The sequence below is a fragment of the Misgurnus anguillicaudatus genome, chromosome 13 (assembly GCF_027580225.2).
Source record: "Misgurnus anguillicaudatus chromosome 13, ASM2758022v2, whole genome shotgun sequence".
Classification (NCBI taxonomy): Eukaryota; Metazoa; Chordata; class Actinopteri; order Cypriniformes; family Cobitidae; genus Misgurnus; species Misgurnus anguillicaudatus.
In genome coordinates, this window is record NC_073349.2 from 29,886,792 (window position 1) to 29,899,052 (window position 12,261).

The 12,261-nt window shown below is 36.8% G+C and overlaps 1 protein-coding gene across 1 annotated transcript in view; it reads left to right on the forward strand.

Annotated features, from left to right (window-relative positions):
* Positions 1-12,261, forward strand: part of ctnnbl1 (catenin, beta like 1) — a 49,635-nt gene that overhangs the window by 31,998 nt on the left and 5,376 nt on the right. Inside the window, exons 14-15 of the mRNA XM_055188531.2 lie at positions 6,835-6,972; positions 7,052-7,124. Of these exons, the coding sequence (XP_055044506.1) occupies positions 6,835-6,972; positions 7,052-7,124 (211 nt within the window). The remainder of the gene's footprint in view (positions 1-6,834; positions 6,973-7,051; positions 7,125-12,261) is intronic.

Below are 12,261 nucleotides of genomic sequence, written 5' to 3' on the forward strand. Positions count from 1 at the left end.
TACACATTTTAAAGCTAAAATCATTAGTGCCGTGGTGTTTCAATGGTTTTGTGAGAATCACCCGGCTATGCTCGACCCTACGTAGCGCCACACATTTACTCCTGTTTTGACATGACGTTGCATTGTGCATTAACTCTTTCCCCACCCTTGACAAGTATTTCCGTCAGTCCGCAATACCGCTATTATCCACCGGGTGCTCTTCCGCAACTTATAAAACCCAGATGTATCGCCCTAGGGCAAACATTTGTATGTCCGTTTATGTTTTGATGATCGCTCTGAATCTCTTTGAAGAAACCTACCCATATTTGAGAGGTGATAAAAAGAGAACTAATGAAGGTAGGATAAAACTTTTTTTTTTTTTTAAACAGAGGGTCTGTTCCTTTATTTTCTGGATTTTCTGGGATGCATTAAACTTTTGTGAAAATCATGAAAAATGCTGGCGGTGAAAGAGTTAACACTCTATGCAGCAAATTCTGCAGCTCATCGGTAACTTCAAATATAATTTAAACAATACCAAACTAAAAACGTGACGTTATGATATGGTCCTCAGGAAACTTAATGGCCTAACTAAAAAGTCGCAATATAAACTAATTTTAGATCGTCAACAGTTCTCAACAGTTCTGCATTTGTACCATTTTTCCTCAGTTTTATGTGTCTCTATGCGCACATCCACCCAATCGTGTTTTTGTGTCTTGTGCGGTCTGTAAATCTTTTCTCAGAAGCAGTGACGGGATTATGAGTCGGGAAATGTCTCCTCTTGTTTGCAGGCCGCCAGCTGAACGCACCAGCGCTCCCAGTACCGAGCCTTCTGCGCGCGCGTGTGTACTATAAAACTATATCACCCGTAGCGGCGCCCTCGGAGTGCGCGTGCAAACCCATCCAGACTGATTTTACCAGTTAACAACAGCTACAAATCCTCACCGAATTGCATTTCCCAAACACAGACCCCCATAAAACCCCCATCACATTGAGTCACTGGTCTGTGCTTTATTTTTTTTTCAGTTTTTCTGTAGCACACGTGCACACTTCGTGACATCTTGTGCTGGAAGCGTTGGCAGGGCGCACTCGGATTAATTTACCTCCGTGCGTCCCATGAGACTGAATCACAGGTCTCGCTCTGCTTTCTTCTGGCTGTCATATTAGCACCTGTGCCAGACTGCAGTTTTCCAACAGGAAGTGACAAAAAAATCACTGTGTGTCCCGCAGGTGAATTCGCGTGTTATTTGCACTGATGTAATTGACTCGCCGACGGCTGTTCCTTTGTTTTGAGAATGAAATGATGTGTGCATAAGATTGAAGCGTCCTCATCTGACATCTTGATTTTATGTTGTCAGGATTAAAGTGTGCAAAAGATAAAAATCTAAGTGCAATCCTAATCAACATTTAAATTCACTGTGACCTGAATATACAGAGTCTAATTTATATAAATAAGAAAAATGGTTTGTGAATAATGTTTTATGTAGACTGTATACATGCTTTGACAATGAATCTCAAAGTAAGCATCTGTCAGCCTGCTTTTTCTGCACATCTCTTTGTGTTGGACTCTATTGTGCACAGAGCTCACACATGTGTGCTTGGCAATGTTTTACGCTTGAAAAGATTCAGATCCCCGGAGAGATTCGACTGTCAATGACTGCAATTATAGTGCACAACAAATGTCGAGCTTCGCCATCCCTTTTGATTTGGCACAAAAAAGCTGAAAGCTCTGGGTACAACTTACTACCCTTTTACCACCCTTTCATACTGATCTCAGATCAGCTTAACAGATGAGGATTAGCTTGTTATTAAGTGTAGGTTAAGGGTCAGTGTATGAGCTGGTGTGTGCATATCGGTGTTGGGCGATTGTGTGCCCCATTGTGAGAGAGTCTTATCGTCAGCCTGTGAAATTGCCGATACCCGATAGTATTGGTGAGCGGTGCAATAGTTTACTCTATTTATTTATTTTTACTCATTTATGACAAGTCACATGATTGGTGGACATTAAAGAAGCTGGTTTACTTTAAAGCCAACACTGTCACGACCGCAACCTTCTTAAACCTGATGCCATTAATCCTGTGTGAAATTTCATGCATGCCAGGGAGCGGAAACAACACACTTGCTACTTTTAAACCCCTACATGCCTAACAACCTCTCTAGTGCAAGAAAATGACAGGGCCCCACGTATTAAAAGCACATGTGTAAGGAGGAGTTCATGCCTCGCCGGTTCATTTAAATTCCAGGTGCGCGCGAGGAATCTGCGCACATTATCTTGCGCAAAGTGAAGCCCACAAACCCTCTCATGCAAGGAAAAGTACAGAATAATGTGCATGTTAAAGTCGCCATAAAATAAAAAGCTGTCACTTGTTTTGTAATATTGTGGTATTTTTACAAATGATTTATCTGTGAGCTTCATTATTATTTTAATTTTTTGTCTGCCCTCATAATCTTTAATCAAAAATGCAAATCTCCTCCCCTCCTCGAAACGATCTCTCTGTACTTCTGGTCATATGTTATTGAAGGTGGGTGTGTCCGGGAGAAGATTGCTGCGATTAGCAATTAGCAACGCGACCCAACTTCAAACGATCCAATCAGTTATCGATGGACAAATTTAAATCCAGCCCTGCCTTATTTCCAGTGGTGGACAGTAACGAAGTAAATGTAATTCGTTACTGTACTTAAGTAGTTTTTCCGCGTATCTGTACTTTACTCAAGTACTTTTATTTTGGGAGACTTTTACTTTTACTTTACTACATTTTAAAGTCAAATATCTTACTTTTTACTCCACTACATTTAAAAAAATCGGTCGTTCCTTTTTATTTATCAGTGGATAAAAAACGTAACTGGGCAAACTTAAAGCTGCACAAAAAAAACTAAGATGCACACGTGATGCGTCAAACCACCAATCAGGGTACAGCATGCGCTTAGTTTCGAACTTGTTTTGGTTGCCGCGCTGTTTCACGTAAGCTACGCGAGTCACGCGAGTGCAGCAGACAGCCGATGCATCGTTTGGAGAATGAAACTGCATTCAAAAACAACGGAGGAGATAGCTGACCCGTCACAACAACAATGGCCTTATTTACGCGCGTTTTTTTAAGTCCTTGAATAAAAGAACGAGTCCTTCGTGTCTTCTCTGCCTGCCTTGAAACTGTGCTATTTCGTTTTAAAAGAATACTCTTTCAAAACGCGTAGAGGTAAGCCATTTTTATTCTGGTTATATTTTTAAATGAGCAATCTTAACAGTAGCTTGCAGAAAACTGTTAATTGTGTTGCTAAAATATATCCGACGTTATCATGAATGAACTTTAAGCTATGCAGGCTGAAGCTATTTTTAGCCGTATAGTTAGCTGTTTCACTTAAGTTCATTGTATTTGAAGCTCAGTGCTCTGTTATTTTGAAATGACAATTAATCACTATCAACACTGTTGTAAAATATAAATGACATTTTGACTAGCCATGCAGTGTATGATGCCTAAACAGGCAGGTGGATTGGAGTGCTCCCTATTAACTGAGATTGTTATTAATATTTTCAAAAGTTTTGCTTCCAAAATATATAAATACATTTAATTATGTATTACAATATACATATGACATGCTAAAGCACATGAAACATTTCTGAAATTATATTCTGTAAGGCTTGTTTTATTTGTCAAAGAAAGGGAGACTGATTTCTAGATAACGTTATGTATTTAATGTTTTGAAAACTATTGTGAACCTGTGCTTAAGTCAAGTTTTTATTACACTTAAACTGTTAAATTATTTAACACATAAATCTTGAAATGAGACTTACTGCTCTCAAATCCTGTTATTTCATTTGATGCTAAAGGAAATTTTTTGTTTTTAAAGTTTTAGGATTATGATAATTTTAATAGACATCAGTGTCTGATTTATTAATGTCCTTCTATTAATTCATTGGTTAGCCAAGAGAGTTATTTCACATAATTTGAGTTTTGTGACAAAAATGATACGGCCAAAATAAATCACAGTACTTTTGTACTTAAGTACATTTTGAGGCAGATACTTTTGTACTTTTACTCAAGTAAACATTTTAAGCAAGTACTTCTACTTTCACTTGAGTAATATTTTACCCTGGGTATCTTTACTTTTACTCAAGTACAGGATTTGTGTAATTCGTCCACCACTGCTTATTTCATTTCAGAAGCTGGTTTTACTCGGATATTCATTACCAGAAGGACAATTGGGCAATCGATACTTCTGTTTCATGGCAACTTTAAAGGGATAGTTCGGCCAAAAATGATACCAAACCCATGATTTACTCACCCCCAAGCTGTCCGAGATGCATATGTCCATCTTTTTTCAGACAAACACATTTTCAGTTATTTTAGAAAATGTTTTAGATCTTTCAGTTAATTAAATGTGAAGTTACGGGGTCAATGACCTTCAAGTCCAAAAAATGTGCATCCATCCTTCACAAAATAAATCCAAACGGCTCCAGGATGATAAATAAAGGTCTTCTGAGGGATTTTGTTGTTGTAGAAAATCCATATTTAAAACTTTAAAAACGAAAATAACTTCCGGTAGCGCCGCCATCTTAGACTCCTCTGTATTCAGGAGAGACTATTAGCGTAGTGTACGCAGTTTTCTTAGTGACGTATGACAAATTCGGAGGGCGGGGAGAGCAGCAGCAGAGTAACCTCTGTACGCTGCGTAAAGCTCTGATCTTGAATGCGGATGCGACTAAAGGGCGATTTATAGTCGTGTGTAGGTTCGTAGCCTATTCGTAGCCTATTCGCAGCCTGTGCGTAGCTCTGCGTAGCCTGACGCGCACCTCGCAAAAAAAAGCGCGTCAGATCTACGCGTACCGCAAGCGCTGTGATTGGTCCACCAGAACCCCTCCTGTCACGTAAAAAAACTGTGTCATAGGTATTTCCGTTTGTGACGGTGAAAACAAAGATGAGCCAAGTTGAGGAGTGATTTAACTCAAACTGCATCTCAAGTCGCTGTTTATTTACTTCCATCATTGCTGGTCTTCTCAAATAATACACAACAAGTTGCTGTTTCTTCTTCGTTTGTGGGTTAACTTGCCAAACTTCTTCTTTGACGGTCGTGCTGCTACTGTGGTTACACGCGTGGATACTGCCCACCAGCGGTCGCGCGTGTGTTTGCACGTCGACGCAAAAGTATAAATGAAAACCGGCGCGGAACCTACGCCGTTGCTGCTACGCCGTAGGACCTACGCACGACTATAACGAGCCCTTAAGATGGCAGCATTACCGGATGCGAGTTATTTTCTTTTATGAAGTTTTAAATGTGGATATTTCTACAACGAAACTGCGTGGATTACCCTTAGAAGGCCTTTGTTTGTCATCGTGGAGCCGTGTGGATTTGTTTTGTGATGGATTGATTCACAATTTTTTGACTTGAAGGTCTCGGACCCCATAACTTCACATTTAATTAACTGAAAGATCTAAAACATTTTCTAAAATAACTGAAAATGTCATTGTCTGAAATATGATGGACATATGCATCTCGGATGGCTTCGGGGTGAGTAAGTCATGGGTTTAGTGTCATTTTTGGACGAACTATCCCTTTAATGTGAAACTAAAAATAACTATCGCCAGCTATTATCATGAAAGCCCGCTATCAGCCACATGTCTTACAATTGGCATTACATGATACTATTGTCTATCGCTACAACCCTATATCGCTCGGTGTTTACGTTTACAGTGCTTTTGAATGTGACTCGTAAAAAATATAAAAATAGAAATTGTATAAAAATAGTCATAATCACATGGGTATATTTGTAGCAGTAACCAACAATAAATTGTATGGGTCAAAATTATTGTTTTTTTTTTTAATGCCTAGGATATTAAGTAATGATCATGTTACATTAATATATTTTGTCAGTTTCCGGAACTATATCATAAATGGATTGATCATTAGTAATATGTGTTGCTACGGACTTCATTTGGACAACTTTTAAAGCGATTTTCTTTTGCGTCCTTAAATTCCAGATTTTCTAATAGTTGTATCTCGGCCAAATATTGTCCAATCCTAACAAACCATACCTTAATGGAAAGCTCATTTGTTGAATAAATGTACAAATCTCAATTTAAAAAATTTTTACCATATTATAACCATTATTTTTGACTCCAATGGTATATAAAATGATGCTGCTTGTCTACTGATGCCAGAAAATAATACATTTATAATAATATCAACATTAGGTTTGCAAAAAAAAACGCATAAAAAGAGATTTAATAAAGTAACTTTTACATTACAACATGTCTATTTAACATATAAACAAAGTATCGTATGAAAAGCCTTTTTTTTTGTCATTTCAAAGAAGCTTAAAACCAGCATTCTCATCCCCTCCTTTGGCAAAATCTGCTCCACGTTACAGTTTTTCTGGTAAAGAACTGTGTATTTGTACAAAGTCTGATGTAAAATGTTCAATTCTTTGCCAGGTGAATTTTAAATGACAGGCCTGTGTGTGGTGATTCTGATGTCACACTTCAAATAGTCTGGGTTGTGAATCATCGCTGGTCCCACAATTCGCTTAGTTTTACGATTATGTCGTCATAACCCGTTTTCGATCTGTTTACGATTCGATCCAGTATCTCGATGCTTCCTTAATTTTTTATAACTGCAGTGTTAAGTCCGTCTCCTCACACTTTTACTGTTGCAGCTCCAAATTTAAACTCTGCTCAAGACGTGCAGAGGTGCATTTCGCTTTAAGATGGGCTTCTTAATAATTGGTTATTTGTTTTATGCATCGATGCAGTAGTTGTTTACATTAGCATTGCGATTTAAGAGCCCTATATACAACTGAATGTACTTGAGTTATTTGCCTAATGATCACTATGTTTATTATAACCTTTCTCTACTGTGTTTCAGGATATGGTGCGTCGGGGTGAGATTATCGATGATGCTATGGATGATGAGTTTTATCTCCGCAGGCTGGACGCTGGACTCTTTGTTCTTCAGCTCCTCTGTTACATCATGGTGGAGATCTGCAGCGCGGGCATTCCTCAGGTAAATACACGGCCTTCACACAAATACACTTGTGATTAAAAATGAAACATGCTGAATGATGTGAATGTTTACTCCTCAGTTACACCAGAGAATTCATCAGATTCTTAATCTAAGAGGAGGATCTGTCAAAGCAGTCCGTCATATTATGAGAGGTGAGATAAACAGACACCGAGAGACACGCCTACTCAATAACTCTGTGTGTGTGTGTGTGTGTGTGTGTGTGTGTGTGTGTGTGTGTGTGTGTGTGTGTATGAAGAGTTTGGTTCCAAAATGCGATAAACACCATTTAAAAAAAATTGTTACGGCCGAAATCAGTGTTGTATTTGGTCAGTATTAAAGTGTCAATTGTTCATTTTATGCAAAATCCAATATCCCCGTGTTATTCTGTCATCTTTTCTCCTTTTTTTTCCAAATCGTGACAAACGCCAGTCCTTCTTCTCTGCAGAATGCAATGAATCTGCCCAACAAATCACAGCGCACCATTCCACGCACTGTAAACAATAATGGTGGCGCATTGAATAGACGCCTAGTTTTTCTCATCTACTTTGTACTTCGTGATCCACAAACAAAAACAAAATAGTAATTTTGATGGCATTGATAAACCTGTTGTGGTTTTCTGTGACGGGCAAGAAACAAATAATTTACGTGAGAGGCACCCGGGAGACGGAAAAATGCCGGCTGTTGCTTGTTCTCAAAAAACAGCATCACTTCTGTCTGTCATGCTAACACATTGACCTCAGGGGATCTTATGAAAAACTTTCCATTATTTTACTCAAAGTCAATGAAAATCGTGCAGGACCAAAACATTTTACAGCTGATCGCTGTCAAAAAAGTTCAGCCACGACGTCTCAAGGATGACCGCAGCAATGACAGTGTTGTTAATATGACAAAGTAGTGTTTTGATTAATGCCATTAATGTTTATTTTTTTATCAGTTTATACCACTAGTCAACTAAATGAATATAATATGGCAAAGATGAATGCACATTTATACATTGATTGAATAGATATATAACATTTTGGAAAAAAACTTGTAATGGATTTATAGCATTTTGCGGGGAAAAAAGTTTTTATAATAAAAAAACGAAAATCAAAATTTTGAATTTGATTTTTTTATGTTATTATAACCTAAAGATGCTATGTGAAAGTTTGTAACAGAAAAAAGTGGTTTTTATTTTGTCACTTTCTTGGTATAGAAAACACGGTTTTACCGAAATTAGTCAAAATGGATTTATTGCGTTTTGGAACCAAACTTCATATATTCACTATGGGGTATTTATACATTCATCCTGAATATATTTCATATTTAGACAGTACCGCTTTGAAAACGCTCATTCTTTATATTTTTCCAGCAAACTAACTAGAACTATGGAATAACGCAAATGTAACTATAGGAAATATCTTAATTAAAAGCATCCAAACTAAATTAAAACTCTGAAGTGTTTGCATTATCTTAAGTCTATATTTTATCGTCAGAAATGTAGTCACCCTTTGCCTAGAATTTGCTAAACTGTGGCATTTTATTACTTAGCTTCTTCAGGTTTTACCCTAAGATGCATTTGAAACGATATTGAAGGAGTTCACATCTATTCTAAGCTCTCATTGGCTGTTTTTCTTTAATATTTAGTCATCTATCTCAAAAATATTTTTTAAAATAAAATTATAGTATACTTATAAAATAAATGTATATGTTTGGCACAGCTATATTTTGTCTTTTAGAAGTAAATTTAAACATTTGAACATACACTGGATTATTTTCAACCCAGCGCTGCGTCAAAAAGAGACAAACCCAGCCATTGGTTTACATTAAAAAAGAAAATGTTTATATTTGACCCAACAATGGGTTAAAACAACCCAGCATTAGTTAAATTACAACCCAATGTGTTGGGTTTACTCGTTTTTGACCCAATGCTGGGTTGAAAATAACCCATCTTTTTTTTTAGATTAAACGATTTTTACATTGTGGAAACTAAATTTTTGTCCTAACATTTGACCGGCACCGTGTGTGCTCAGGATTTATAAATATAGATACACAAAAAATGCTGAATAAATGTATTATAGACTCAAAATTTACTCAAACATTCAGGCACAAAAATGCTGATGCCAATTTCTCTGGACGATTGATCGGTCTGTCAATAATAACAAACCACAGTTCTTTTATTTTCTGTCTTTAGAAGTTGAAATATTTACTAACCGTTTCCCTGACAGCACAATCTAAAGCTAAAAACATTACAGGCCAGATAAACATCACGACAGTATCAGGTGATCAGGTGTAAAGCTGTTCCTCACACATCTCATACACCACTGAGCTTGGAGGCAGATTCACTCGTCCTGTGTTTTCTGTGTGCCGGCAGAATTATTCACTCTTTCCTTCATCCATCCATTCTCTCTCCTGACCAATATTGCCTGTTCGGCTTCACCCGCTCTTCTGCCCGGAGCACTTTGATTAAGTCTTGACAGCTCTTTCTCTCCTCTCTGGTTTACGCAGACTTTCCTCTCATTCTTTCATACTTCAGCCCATATTTCTCACGGGAAGAACGCTGTTGATCATTTTTATTAAAGTCTAGTGAACAGTGTGCTATGTGGAGGGAGTTTTCGAGCGGTCTCATCCTCTTTATGAGTGGACCGATGGTAAGACTGACCCATGTATGTTATATTTAACAAATAATCATAATGAATGGGATATGAGCCAATGTAATCATGTTTTAAGTGTAATTTTTCTAATAAAATTAACCTCTCCAGGCTGCGGTTATCCCTATTGCTTGTACACTTTTTTCTACCACATCTTTTCCTTCCCTTCGCCTCTCTATTTATGTGCTTGGACACAGAGCCCTGTGAACAGCAAGTCTCTTTTGCAATGATCTTTTGTGTCTTGCCCTCCTTGTGTCTATCAAAATTAAAGAAATAAACATTATGCAATATACAAGTTTCACTTTTTGAATGGAATTAGTGAAATAAATCAACTTTTTGATGATATTCTATTATATAATATGACCAGCGCATGTATGTGCTGATCCTGTCTGGGTTTATTTTTTGATAGTGTAGCTATATCATCCATAACTATGTACTGTTTTGTGGAGCAAGTAAATTATACTGATTAAATATTTTTTATTATATAAATTTATATGAAAGCAATTGATTATTTATTTAACCAATTTTACCTATTGGCCAGTTTAGTTGAAATAATGCAGTACCATAGAGCAAATTCATAATAATAATTCAAGACAAGATATACTTGATTTTTAGCTGTGTTGTCCAGCTGTAGTTTCAACGAGATGCCATCTGATTGGTGAAGGTTTCGTGCTGCGTGTGTCCTTTCTTTCCTAGACATCTTATGGAAAACACAAAAGGCTGTTCTTTCAGGTCTTTGTCCTCACAAATGGCCGGCTTGTTAAATGTTTCGCCCGCTCAATTGTGTTCAGTGATCATAAATGATTCATAAGCAGGAGGATGTTCTCCTGAACTGTGCTGTCGCCGCTGTTGGAGATGAAAACGGTGGGCTGGAAAGGTTAAGAACGCTCGCGGTGTTGCTCATTTTGAGAGGTCGACCGAGGGTGTTGAAAGACGCAAGCCTTGCTCTTTACAAGAGCGTTATTAACGTAAGATAATAGTGGCTTAGGACGAAGTGCTATGCATGAGATTTCTGTTTCATTTTTGTTCGATGTACATCAGACCCCAGATGCTACTGAAGTGCTTGCTGGCTTGGTTGCTTGTTTGCTTGCTTTTTAAATTAAACAAAACTTCAGATCAAATGTTAAAATCTATTATGTAGTATTTTGTTATATGCAAAGGTCCACAGACTTTTTAAATAGCTGCTTTCGTCTGCACAAACTACATGTATTCTAGTGTAAGCAGTATCTGATGTGGTTTTAGAGCGTTAGTGTGTGTTAGGTGTTTATATAGCTTCTGTCAAGTGCATCATAGTTTGTGGCAAAATGACTTTAATTGGACGCACAGCTTTTAGTTTCAACAACAAAAGGTGTGGAAAGATTTTTCTTCTTTTAAAAGCTGATTGATTGAGTATTATGTTTTACTTCAATGTTCTTGACTCAATCAGAACAAACCTGAGATGTTTGTTTGATTTTTGGATCTTGACTCACCAGTATATAATCTGGTTGAACATCTGTCAACGTTTAGTCTTCCAGATTACTCAGATTTATTCTAAATCCTGTTCTAATAAGTGATTTAAAAAATGTGAAAATAACATCAAATGATCATCAATTTATTTTGTTGGAAACAGCTGCTTCCCATGAAATCAAAAATATTTTTTTATGGAATATTGCAGTGTTCGTTATGAACAATTGATCCAAGTTGGACATTTTTTGTATTAATTTGCACTCATAACCTTTAATCAAAATCAGAAAATGTACTTCTGCCCTCTTTTCATGATCCTCCTCTGATGATGTCAGCTAGAAGGCTTGGGCCAGAGTCGTATAATAATAGAGTTACGGCACTCACATAGACGTCCGTTGTAAGAATGGAATGCGGAAGTAACAGCGTTTCATGTAGTGACCGGTAGTGACGCATAGTTCCAAACGCAGCACTGAAGCCCATTCATTTCAATGGCACCTGCTGGTAAATCGATGAAATTACCGTTTCTCTTTAGATTTTCGGACATTTCATTAATATAGTCAACAGTGATATTTTATGAACTCTGCTAGGTAATGATTATCATTAATAATAACTAGTAAAATTTTTATATTTTAATGAGTTGTGTATAATGTGTGAATAATATAGATTTAATGGTTTAATATTTTATTACTGGTGGCCATCTACTTTATACTTATCTTTTTTTTATATATATTACGAGTAACACTATAGGGGGCAACAGCGACAAGCTAAATGCCTTATAAGAAAGTCCCACTGCTTCACAATGCTGCTATGTGTTTCATTGTGTTTGGTAAGTAATACAAGTGATGTATCCTCGAAAATCATGTATGATTATATTAACATTTAATGTGTACTATAAATACAAATAAATATGAATTTAGTGTGTTTCTGTTATGCTTCACTGTTACAAATAACCGCGTTGGCGATCTTTTTTGTGATTTTAATATAGTAAAAGTGTAGGAATTATGTTTTTAGCAGATTGATAGCCATTTATATAGCCATATTTTGCTACAAAAATAAAAGATAAACTGTGTTGCTGTAGTTGGTATAGATAACCACAGTTATCTTTGGGTCACAATTAACTGTTTATCTTTATTAACTGATTTACTGTATTTCCATCACTCCCTAGTAAAAATAAACGCTATAAACATAGTAAGTATAGTGATCAATTCCCATTACA